This window comes from Cryptomeria japonica, chromosome 6, assembly GCF_030272615.1.
Source record: "Cryptomeria japonica chromosome 6, Sugi_1.0, whole genome shotgun sequence".
NCBI lineage: Eukaryota > Viridiplantae > Streptophyta > Pinopsida > Cupressales > Cupressaceae > Cryptomeria > Cryptomeria japonica.
The window spans coordinates 129,020,573-129,034,112 of NC_081410.1; the positions used below are offsets into that span (position 1 = coordinate 129,020,573).

General features: G+C 37.3%; 1 protein-coding gene across 1 annotated transcript; it reads right to left on the reverse strand.

Moving 5' to 3' along the window:
- Window positions 1-1,390: 1,390 nt before the first annotated feature.
- LOC131876531 (flavonol synthase/flavanone 3-hydroxylase-like) lies at window positions 1,391-1,783 on the reverse strand. The gene has a single exon (XM_059221954.1). The coding sequence runs from the start codon at window positions 1,781-1,783 to the stop codon at window positions 1,391-1,393; it is 393 nt and encodes a 130-aa protein (XP_059077937.1).
- Between the last annotated feature and the right edge of the window lie 11,757 nt (window positions 1,784-13,540).

The following is a 13,540-nucleotide window of genomic DNA, read 5'->3' on the forward strand; positions in this document are numbered from 1 at the left end:
CTCGAGTTGTCAAAACCCCCAATTCTTTGACCAACCCTAATGTACAAATTGTGTTTGACACGGGGATGGAGGAAAAGGGGTCTGGTATGGCTATGGACTGGTGGGACCTTAATGTCTTGGAAGATCCAGACTACTATCCCTCTCAGGAGGAGGGCCCCCCTCGAAATATTACACCTAGCACTAGTAGCAGTAGAAGAAACAAACACCCTAGATGGGCTACCAGTAAATATAAAATTCCTAACCCCAATTTATAGGGTTCTGGGCAACCAAGTACAAAAAAGTCTAAATTAGGAGAAATAGGGGAAGCCAAGGGAAAGGAGAAGGAAATAAAGCTTGACATCCCCATTAACGTTGAATAAGGGGATACTCAAAAAGATTATGATTTTGATATTCTCCTTAATAATTCTATTAAAATCCATGAAAATTACTTTCTTTGTGTCAGCAAGGAGATCAACATGCTAAAGGAAGGAATTAAGGGCATTATTGACACCTATACCAAGACACCCATGCCAAGAAAAACTAACAAACTTATCTGAATGACACATAAACTATAAGAAGATGATAAGATCATGAAAATGGATCATGAAACAAGGATTGGTCGGTTGGAAATAAGCTTGGAAGAGCTTAAAGGCAACCTGAGGAATCTGGTTGATATTAGCAGGGAAGCCATGAATAATAGCATCAAGGGTCTCAAAAAGGTCAATGTGATGATTGCGGACCAAAGAGCCCAGTCCATCATTAGTATTCCACCCTCAGACACCAAATAGAAGAAGAAAATCCAAGAGCCAAACTTTCAAGGTACGGGATCACATATCACTACTAGCCCCTATACGAGGACAAGGACTAGGAACTGGGAGAATCTAGTACCTCTAGATTCATCATTGAAGAGCTGGAGGAAGTTAACAAGAGTATGATCCAAAAGAAATCGGAGCTGATCCAATCTCTGGTTTAGTGGTTTCTTTAGTTTTTTCGGTTAGTGGTTTTTGTGTTTTTGTTGTGTGAGTGTGAGTATGGCCCCTATTTCTATGGCTGTTTTTTCATTGTTTTTGAACTGGTTAGCTATTGTTTAATTTTTTGTATTTTTATCTGACTTTAGATTTTAGGTCCCTGTAAAACCCGTTTACCTTAATAAAAAACAAATAGCATCTTATTTGTTAATTAATATTAAATAATAAGATAATTATCTAACCAAACATTCAAATAAATAAATAAGAACCAAAACTAAGAAATATCCAAGAATGAGAAAAGAGGTGATTGAAGGAATAAATCTATTATCAAACACTCCATGATTTTCCAAAAACAAATAATACCCAATTAAACAAAATTCAACTTAAATTAAAATACTGATTAATAGAAATGATAGAAAGGAATTTCATATTGCCTTAAAAAATCAAACAAGTTGTGTAACATACCAAAATTCAGGATTTCCTTGGGGCCATAGCTTTTGTGCATATTGCTGAATCGAATCAGAAGCCTGTACTTCTAGGAAACATATGGCCTCGCCAGATGAAAGACCAACGCCCTTCGAATACCCATCAAATGGAAGACAAACGGCTCTTTCTTTTACTTGGGGTGGAAGACTGAAAAGACCTCGAGAAACTGAATCCACTGTGTTTAGAAGCTCCTTTTCGACTCCATGATTCACCACACGAAAAGCTCCCCACTGTTGGGCAGCTTCTTTTGCTTGATTGCACAGCCTCTGAAGTTCAGGATCACCTTCTCTTAACTCTGATTGAAGAACAGAAATATCTATTACAGGGAGCTCAGCCTCTGGAAAAACCATTGTCAGATGAAAATTGTAAAGCAGAAGGGTTAGGATTAATGGTGAAGAAATAGGTCAATTAGTTGGCATGAGAGAGATTAAGTGTATCTGATAGTCACGTTGACGAAGCATGAGCTAAGTCACGTTGGTCAACTTTGATAGAATATTTTTGGCACGGATGTGTAAATTTGACGGTGGACCTTTCTGTCTAGCAAATTGTTTCTGTGATGATTGTTCATTTGAAAGTGTCATTAAAATATTCAAATGCATCTTAATACAAGGATTCAAAGCATCAAGTTCTTGTCATTAGGATGATTAGTTCAGAGTAAATAAAAATAGAAATAAAGATAGAGGGAGAGGAAGAGGGAGAGGAAGAGGGAGAGAAATACATAGAGAGATAGAAAAAGGTAGAGGAAAAGATAAAAATAGAAAGAGGGAGAGAGAGAGAGAGATAAGGAAATAGATAGATAGAGAGGAAGAGGTAGAGGGAGAGATAGAGAGAAAGAGAGAGAGATAGATGAGTATATAGGGAGTGGAAGAGATTGATATAGAGGGAGAGGGAGAGGGAGAGGGAGAGGGGGAAATAGAGGCATATGTGGCAATATGATAAAAGGATAGAGAGAAAGGGATAGAAGGACATAGAGAGAGGGGGAGAGCTAGAGACAAATAGGTAAAACTAGTATTATCTATCTTTTTAAAACTATATTAAAGAGTGGATAAATTTATAATCAAGATATTGTAAAGTAAAAGGTCACAAAAGACTATCACATATTATCCCTTACATCTGTATACCAAATAAAATCACATATTTTTGGTTAAACATTATTTTAGTTTATGTAAAAAATTCTTAAATAGTATTTAAAAGAACCAAATAAATATAAAAAATATAAAAGACCAACATTCTTCTCATGAAATATGCTATAATAAAAAGATCCTGATAAAAATAAAAGACAATTAAGTCTTTCTCTTTCTATCTTAGACTTAAGCCTCATTAAGAATTCAAAAAGATAAAAAAAATATGAAATTGAAGGAAAAAACCGAAATAAATAAATGAATGACATTGAATTAAAAATTATTTGTATTATAACATGCAGTTTAAATACGATAGTGGGTGCACACTGCAGTGGACCACAATTTCCGTGCAGGAAAAATAAATCATGCATCCAGTCAAAGCAGTAAATCCTCCTTTTTCTATAATTTTATATCATTTTTGAATGGGCTTTTGAAAGACGTGATCGCACGACATTTCTTGGAAATTATGCACGAGATGTAACTTGTTTGACACGTAGTGGGGATGCCCATCAAATTTCGTCGTCAAATTTTTTTTAGAGTGATTAGGCAATTTTGATGGGACACGTCTATTTTGGTTTCCAAATGATACTATGGATTGACTAACATATGTATTAGTCGTGCGTTTTACATCGTTGATTTTGCAATAAACCACTGTGATTGACTAACACGTCGCTTTCACATTCTACGAAAGATCTGTTTTGGAGCTAGAATAGCTTAGCTTCAGCCATTTTAACATGTGATCATCATATGCTTTTATTGAACAACCGCCCAATAATGTACGTGTAAGGTTCAGATGTAATGCATCGTCTTGCACGTTCTAAAGAATTATATGCCGTCGTCCATCTCATATAGAGATGCCCTAGGCGAATTAATAATATATTTAATGTCAGTCTGTCTAGTTTGTACAAACTTACAGTTTATTTATTTTTTAAATTATTTTATTGTTTTCTTGTCATTTCAATGACATGTCATTTATTAAATGTAAAAAAATGAGTACTTTTTTGTTTCAAAAATTGAATTTTCTACCTACTATTTTCAGTATGGTCTAATGAGAGTAAAGAAAAATGATATTTTTGTAATTACATAAAATACAAAATAAAAAGATAAATAAATTTGATTTTTTTGTAATAAATAATTTATTTTATATTTTAATTTTTTTTTAAATATTAAAACTATCAAATAATTTATTTTAATATGGAAAATAAATAATTCATTAAAATTTATAATTGCAAGGTTCTGTGGTTGTGCAGTATCTGAATGAATGATGTGAATGGATGTTTATTTGCGCATTTATGAAGCAAGGCAGACTATGGACTGCTATGTAAATGTGTACAACTTGGAGATGATTTGCGGCATTTGGTATTCTGGACATATATTGTACTTTTGTGGCATATTAGAATCAGCTTAAAGAAATATATAAATAAAATATATATTAAGTGGGACTGCCATTTTTTTTCAAAAAAAAATAAAAATCATTAAAATTTAAATAGTAAATTTATATGTATGTTAAAATGGTAATATAATTATATATTTTAAGATGATTAAGTAAATAAAAAATACTTACACATATTTTAAAAATCATTAAATATAATAATCAATATATTTGTAATAAATTATATCTATATATTTATAATAAAAAATAATAATTTTTAACCTTAAAACATCAAATTGAAATCTCAAATAACTATTATAAATTTAAATATTTATTTGAAGTCCTAATTTCTAAATTAGAAACCTTAAATACCTTGTCTACAACTATTATTTCCATAATTATCTGTTGCACAAAGCACTTTAAAGAAAGTAAACAAAATTCAAAAATTGATGAGTTGGTTTTAAAAGTAAAACCGTATCCCCAAAAACTATATAGTAATTAAATGCAGGAAAAGAAAACCATTTTCCCATCTTCCAATAAGGACGTTTAATGTAAAATATAATATGTTGGTGAGGTAGAGTTACCGAGGTGTCAAATCGAAGGACAAACTACTAGTCTCAATTTGTCCTTTTCGGCCAAGGAAATAAAGCTCTTCATTTTGGATAATATTATATTATGTTTCGATGGACAGGGTCAGTCAGCTTAAATTATGACTTGGTTTAACTTTATCAATATTTTAAATTATTTTATTGTTTTTTTTATCATTTCAATGACATGTCATTTATTAAATGTACAAAAATGAGTATTTTTTTGTTTTGAAAATTGAATTCTCTACCTATTATTCTCAATATGGTCCAATGAGAGTAAAGAAAAATGATATTTTTGTAATTACAAAAAAGATAACTAAATATGAACTATAGAGTTGTCTAAAATTCTTAAATCTGATTGGTCAACTGAAAAAAATAAATGACCTAAGTGAATGTATAACTATCCTAGGGCAGGAACTAATAAATAAAATTAAATATATATTTAATTTATATTTGTAGGATCTTGTATAATATTTTATGGTACAAATATTTTAATATGGTCATATGACCATTACATTTAGGCCTCGGCTATTTTCACTTAGTGGTGTCTTTTTCAATACAAGCTTTTAGTTAATTGTCATGGACTATTTGTGATACTTGAAGAAATGCATCTAATAAAAAAATTAGTTGGATTTCATTAGTTTGTTTGGTATTTTAAAGAGAATTTGATTAATTGTTGAAAAATGATATATATCAATTATATCATTAATAATAATTTGAGTTTTCAAAAAATGTATGTGTCTATTTATGAAATTAAGATAAGTTTTCTGATCTATATAAGTATGGTCAGTTGAGTTACTTATCACTCCTAAAAAATTCAATGCATTTGAAATATAATATACATAATATGGATTGTTACCTTAATAACTTATATTTACCTTTGTGATTATTTGAAAGTTACATCTAAATCACCCATAAATGTAAAGCTAGGCCATTGAAAGGTAACAAGCTCATATCTTAAAACTTTGGGTTTTATATGTCATTCCTCGAAGTAGGCGATAAATATTTTCAAGTAACCCCAAAAATAGATCAAAATTGAAGTATTTATATTTTGAAATACAATTCACTAGAGATAGTTGACCAATTATTGAACATCATGATTAACCGTCTTTTGAAAATAATTATGCATGGAACACTTCAACTAATTAGTTATTGTTTAGAAGAGAACAACAAAGGGATAAGAAGAATATAACTATAGAAATTAATATGCAACTTGTTCTAATCACCTTGTTTCCTTTAGAATTCTTGTTTAGGATAGTAGAGGAAAAATGGTCTACAAACTTGAGTGGAATTCCACTTCATGGTCCACTAATTATAGATTCTCTCTCCTTTAGCAACTAGAACTAAAAATTAGTCAAATTAAAAATGAAATACATGTTTTTTACCTTTTAACTATTTAAAACTGAATGCAATAATTTAGAAATATAAAGAAATGAAGCATGAAAATTACTCTAAACATGAATATACACTTGGAGAAACCCTATAGTACCAAAAAAGCTCTAGTAAAAGTGAGATTCAAAATTCTCATGTCATTATATCTCAACATTTTATCAAGGTACATTTTTATTATTACATGGACCTTCATGAGCCCATGAAACATGTAAATAGAATTCAACATCTATAGACATACTTGCAAATTCATGAAAATTTTATAAATCAACTTGTGACTCTCTCTTTGAGTGCCTAAGGAAGGTAAAAATATGATTGAGTTTTCAACTGACATTTTAATATTTAATAAATTATAATAAATGTTTTCCATTGAATACAATCTACTTGGAAGTGAAAGAGACAATATTTGGAAATATTGATCTCTCTAATGAAACAAACTACAAATGAGACAACTCAAGTGAGGGTATATGAACTAAATATTCAAAGTAAAAAAAGACTAAAGAGAAGAAAAAGGGCCCTAATTTGCCCCATTTTGTGATTGGGGACAAAAGGAAGACCAATACCCCTCATGTTAAGAATATTTTGGAGAAACCAAGTGTGAATGTAAAAAAGATGATGGATGAGAAGGTAGGGGACAAGGTCGACATCCGTGGTTCTGAGATGGACCCCCAGAGGATTGAATTACATATAGTAATCCCTGTTGAAATAGAGAAAGGTACCCATGCAAAAAAGGAAAAGGGGTCCTCTGCCACCGGGATAGAGGACATGTTGATGGTGGCCAAGGATTACTATATTCAATGAAGGAGTTATTCACAAGAATATAGAAACTATAAAAATGTTAAAGAATCAACAATAGGCTTTCGATTTTGTAGACCCTCTGGTTTCCTTTTGCTTAGTTCTTGGCCAGATTTTAGTTTGTGTCTGCTTTTCTCATGGTGCTTGTTATCCTTTTTTGTTAAGGGTTTTGGGGTCCCTTCAAAACCTATTTTATTGTAATAAAAAACTAAAAATGAGACAACTAATGTAAGTTGTATAGGTAAATTTCATGACTTTCTTAGTTGACACCATATGACCCCTTAGGATATAGTATGAACCCTAATGACAACTAAGGGGCCATATGTCATCTTTAGGGTTCATATGGTGTCCTAATGGGTCATATGACACCATATGACCCCTTAAGACACCATATGATCCCTAATGACACCATATTTTGTCCTAATGACTCATATGGTGTTCTAAGGGGTCATAAGACACCATATGACCCATTAGGACACCATACAACCCATAACGACACCTAAGGTGTCATATGGTGTTGTTAGGGGTCGTATGGTGTCCTAAGAGGTCATATGACACCATATGACCCCTTAGGAGACCATACGACCTCTAATGACACCATATGGTGTCCTAGGGGCTCATATGGTGTCCTAAGGGGTCATCGGACACCATATGACTCTTTAGGACACCATACGACCCCTAACAACACCATATGGTGTCTTAAGGGCTCATATGGTGTCCTAAGAGGTCATAGGATACCATATAACCTTTTAGGACACCATACGAGCCGCAATGAAACCTAAGGCATCATATGGTGTTGTTAGGGGTCATATGGTGTCCTAAGGGGTCATAGGACACTATATGACCCCTTAGGACACCATACGACCCCTAATGACACCTAAGGTGTCATATGGTGTTGTTAGGGGTCACATGGTGTCCTAAGGGGTCATAGGACACCATATGACCCTTTAGGACACCTTACGACCCCTAACGGCAACATATGGTGTCCTAAGGGCTCATATGGTGTCCTAGTAGGTCATAAGACACCATATAACCCCTTAGGATACAATATGACCCCTAATGACACCTAAGGGGTCATATGGTGTCGTTAGGGTTCATATGGTGTCCTAAGGGGCCATAGGACACCATATGACCCCTTAGGATACCATACAACCCCTAACGACACCATATGGTGTCCTAGGGGCTCATATAGTGTAATAAGGGGTCATAGGACATCATATGACCCCTTAGGACACCATTCAATCATTAACGACACCTAAGGTGTTATATAGTGTGGTTAGGGGTTGTATGGTGTCCAAAAAGGTCATAGGAAACCATATGACCCCTTAAGACACCATACAACCCCTTTAAATACTATATGGTGCCCTAAGGTATCATATGGTGTCCTAAGGGGTCATATAGGACACCATATGTCACCTTAAGACACCATACAACCCCTTAAGACACCATATGACCCCTAATGATACCATATGGTGTCCTAAGGGCTCATATGGAGTCCTAAGGGGTCATAGAAAACTATATGATAGTTCAGGATACAATATGACCCGTAACGACACCTAAGGGGTCATATGGTGTTGTCAAGGGTCTTATGGTATCCCAAGGGATCATAGGACACTGCATGACCCCTTAGGATACCATACAACCCCTAACGATACATAAGATGCCATATGGTGTCATTAGGGGTCATATCCATATGACCCCTTAGGACACCATACAAACCCTAACAACACCGAAGGTATCATATGGTGTCATTAGGGGTTGTATGGTGTTCTAAGGGGTCATCGGACATCATATGACCTCTTAGGACACCATACGACCCCTAACGACACCATATGGTGTCCTAAGGGCTCATATGGTGTCCTAAGGGCTCATATGGTGTCCTGAGGGGTCATAGGACACCATATGACCCCTTAGGATACCATACGTCCCCTAATGACACCTAAGGTGTCATATGGTATTGTTAGGGGTCGTATGGTGTTCTAAGGGTCACAAGAAACCATACGACCCCTAACGATACCATATGGTGTCCTAAGAGCTCATATGGTATCTTAAGGGGTCATAGGATACATTATGAACCCTAACGACATCTAAGGGGTAATATGGTGTCGTTAGGGGTCATATGGTGTCCTAAGGGGTCATAGGACACCATATGGCCCCTTAGGAAAACATATGACCCCTAACGACACCATATGGTGTCCTAAGGGGTCATAGGACACCATACGACCCCTAATGACACCTAAGGTATCATATGGTTTCATTAGGGGTTGTATGGTGTCCTAAGGAGTTATAGGACACCATATGATCCCTTAGGACAAAATACGACCCCTAATGACACCATATAGTCTCCTAAGGAGTCTTTGGACACTATATGACCATTTAGGATATAGTATGACTGCTAACAACACCTAAGGGTTAATATGGTGTCGTTAGGGGTTGTATGGTGTCCTAAGGGGTCATATGACACAATATGACCCCTTAGGACACCATACGACCCCTAACGACATCTAATGTGTCATATGGTATTGTTAGGCATCATATGGTGTCCTAAGGGGTCATAGAACACCATATGACCCCTTAGGACACCATACAACCCCTAACAACACCTAAAGTGCATATGGTGTCGTTAGGGGTTGTATAGTGTCTTAAGGGGTCATATGACACCATATGACCCCTTCGGACACCATACGACCCCTAACTACAACATATGGTGTCCTCAAGACTCATATGGTGTCCTAAGGGGTCATAGGACACCATATGACCCTTTAAGATACAATTTGACTACTAATGACACACAATGGGTCATATGGTGTCGTTAGGGGTCATAGGACACCATATGATCCCTTAGAAAACCATACAATCCCTGGTGACACCTAAGGGGTCATATGGTGTTGTATGGTGTTCCAAGGGGTCATAAGAGAAAATATGACCCATTAGGACACCATACGACCCTAAATGACACCATATGGTGTCCCGAGGCCTCATATGGTGTGCTAAGATGTCATAGGAGTAGGACACCATATGATCCCTAACCTAAGGTGTCATATGGTCTCGTTAGGGGTCGTATGGTGTCCTATGAGGTCATAGGACACCATATGACCCCTTAGGACACCATACGACCCCTAATGACATCATATGTTGTCCTAGGTCTGATATGGTGTCCTAAGGGGTCATAGGATCTTGGATATGACTCTTTAGAATACAATATGACCCCTAACAATACCTAAGAGGTCATATGGTGTTGTTAGGGGTCATATGGTGTCTTAAGGGGTCATAGGGCACCATATAACTCCTTCGGACAACTTACGACCCTTGAAGACACCTAAGGTGTGATATGGTGTTGTTAGGGGTCGTATGTTGTGCTAAGGGGTCATAGGACACCATATGACACATTATCACACCATAGGACACCTAACAACCACATATGGTGTCCCAAGGGCTCATATGGTGTCCTAAGGGGTCATAGGACACTATATGACTCATTAGGATACAGTATGACCCCTAACGAGACCGAAAGGGTCTATGCCATCTTTAGGGATCATATGGTGTCCTAAGGGGTCATAGGACATCATATGACCCTTTAGGACAAGATACAGTCCCTAACGATACAATATGGTGTCCTAAGGGCTCATATGGTGTTCTAAGGGCTCATAGGACACCATATGACCCCTTAGGACACGATATGACCCGTAACAACACCTAAGGTGTCATATGGTGTTATATAGTGTCCTAAGAGGTCATAGGACATCATATGACCCCTTAAGACACCATACGACTTCTAACGACACCATATGGTGTCCTAAGGGCTCATATGGTGTCCTAGGGGATCATAGGACACCATATGACCCGTAATGACACCTAAGGTGTCTTATGGTGTCGTTAGGGGTTGTATAGTGTCATAAGGGGATCATAGAACACCATATGATCCCTTAGGACACCATACAACCCTTAATGACACCTAAGGTGTCATATGGTGTTGTTAGGGGTCATATGGTTTCTAAGGGGTTATAGGACACCATATGACCCCTTAAGACACCATATGACCCCTAACGACACCATATGGTGTTCTAAGGGGTTATAGGAGACCATATGACCACTTAGGATACAATATGACCCCTAACGATACCTAAGGGGTCATATGGTGTCCTAATGGGTCATAGGACACCTTAGGACACCATACAACCCCTAACAACACCATATGGTGTCCTAAGGGCTCATATGGTGTCCTAAGGGGTGACAGGACACCATACGATCCTTAACGACACCTAAGATGTCATATGGTGTTGCTAGGGGTCGTATGGTGTCTTATTAGGTCATAGGACATCATACAACCCCTAACGACACCTAAGGTGTCATATGGTATCCCTAGGGGTCGTATGGTGTCCTCTTAGGTCATAAGACACCATATGACCCCTAACAACACCATATGGTGTCCTAAGGGCTCATAGGACACATTTTGACCCCTTAGGACACCTTACGACCCCTAATGACACCTAAGGTGTCATATGGTGTCATTAGGGGTTGTATGGTGTCCAAAGGGGTCATAGGACACCATATTACCCCTTAGGATACCATACGACCCCTAATGACACCATATGGTGTCTTAAGGGCTCATATGGTGTCCTAAGGGGTCATAGGACACCATATGACCCCTTAGAACACCATACTACCCCCAACGACACCTAAGGGGTCATATAGTGTCGTTAGGGGTCGTATGTTGTCCTAAGGGGTCATAAGACACCATATGACCCCTTAAGACACTATATGACCCCTAACAACACCATATGACCCCTTAGGACACCATACATCTGCTAACGACACCATATGGTGTCCTAAGGGCTCATATGGTGTCCTAAGGGGTCATAGGACACCATATGACCCCTTAGTACACCATACGACCCCTAGCGACACCTAAGGGGTCATATGGTGTCATTAGGGATCATATGGTGCTATAAGGGGTCATTGGACACCATATGACCCCTTAGGACACCATACGACCCCTAACGACACAAGATGAACCCCAAGGGCTTATATGGTGTCCTAAGGGGTCATATTGTGTCCTAAGGTGGGAAGATGAATAATTATTACAATATATAAATTAGTGTCAATAGTGCTTACAAATATAAGTTCAGATCATCGTCTGAGAGAGATCATGAGGTTCAAGGATGAAAATTATAAAACTATATATGCTCCCCTTCTCTCCCTCCCTCAGCCCTTTCCTATCCCCTCCCACCCTCTCTCTCTCCCCCTCTGTCCCCTCCCCGTTCCTTTGTCCCTCGCTCACTCTCTCTTTCTCTTCCTCTCTCCCTCTCTCCCCTTCTCTCTCTCTCTCCCCCTCTCCCCTTCTCTATCTCTTTGTCTCACTAACCGACTCTCTCTCTCTCTCTTCCCTTCCACCCTTCTCTCTCTCTCACTCTCTCTCTATTTCCCCTTCCCCCCTCTATCTCTCTTTCTCCTTCTCTGCCCCCCTCTATTTGTCTCTCACCCCCTCTCCCCTTCTCTGTCTTTCTCTCCCTCTCCCCTTCTCTGTCTCTGTCTATCTGTCTATCTTTCTATCTGTCTGTCTGTCTCTCTCTCTCTCTCTCTCCCCTTCCCCACCTTCTCTCTCTCACTCTATCTCCCTTTCCCCTTCTTCCCCTATCTCTCTCTCCCTTTCTCCCCTTATCTGTTTTCCTTTTCCTCTCCCCTTCTCTATCTCTCTATCTCATTCACCGACTCTCTCTCTCTCTTCCCTTGCTCCCCTTCTTTTGTGTTTGTCTCACTCTCTATATTTCTTTCTCTCCCCTTCTCCACCTTCTCTCTCTCACTCTCTCTCTCCCCCCCCCCCCTTCTATCTCCCTTTCCCCTTCCCCCCCGCATCTCTCTCTCTCTCTCACTATTCCTCTCTCCATCTCCCTCAAGTATCTCTCTCACTTTGCTAACATGTTAAGAAATCAGATTAATCTGATATCCAATTTGTGTGCATTAGGGCCATAATATCCAAAAAATGGGCACCAACGAGAATTTTTTGTAGGGCTAGGGAAAAATATGCATAAAAATCAGATATCCAATTTTTGTACCATACAAAAAAAGGCTTGTGGGTCATTTTGTGCATTCCAATGGCCCACACATTCATTTTGCAGGAGACATCCATGGGTTTTCAAACATAAATTGACATAATACAACTTTTGAGAGATTTTTGTGGATAAATTTGACATTATCAATCATTTAGGGGCATCTTTTTGTAGGTATAATGTGGAGCAATAGTTGTCGAAAGCATAAATGTAAAAGAAAGATTTCAAATGACCAAATAAAAGTATATAGACAAAGAGATATAAAGGTCATAGAAGGAGAAGACAAGGTATGCCAAATATTGGTGATGAATTTACAAATGTTACTTCAAGTGAAGAAGAAATTGAATTTGAAAATGTTGAGCAAGTTATTGAAAATGAAAATGAAAAAGTAGATTTTGATATTGAAAATGTTGAACATGATATTCAAAGTGGGAATGAAAATGTTAAAATAGATAATCAAAATTCTCAACTTGATATTGAATTTATGAATGAAAATGTGGGAATTGAAAGTGTAAATGTGGTAATTGACAATGAAGGTGAAAATGTGGGGTGTTGACATTGAAGGTGAAAATTTGGGAATGGACATTGGAGGTGACCATTGGGGAAATTTTGACATTGAAGGTGGAATTGTTCAACCAAGTGGGTCATATGTAACACCAAATTACATGAGAAATGAAAACCCTCTCATGGATGAAAGACAAATTCCAAATTCAAAACCTTCAAGGACCCCAAAATGGTTACTTGAAATTGATGAGAACATTATTGCCAATCTTGAAGGTAAGAGGTCAACAAG

Excerpts from the sequence above, each read along its gene's own strand:
- LOC131876531 (XM_059221954.1), bottom strand. The coding sequence starts at position 1,783 with ATGGTTTTTCCAGAGGCTGAGCTCCCTGTAATAGATATTTCTGTTCTT.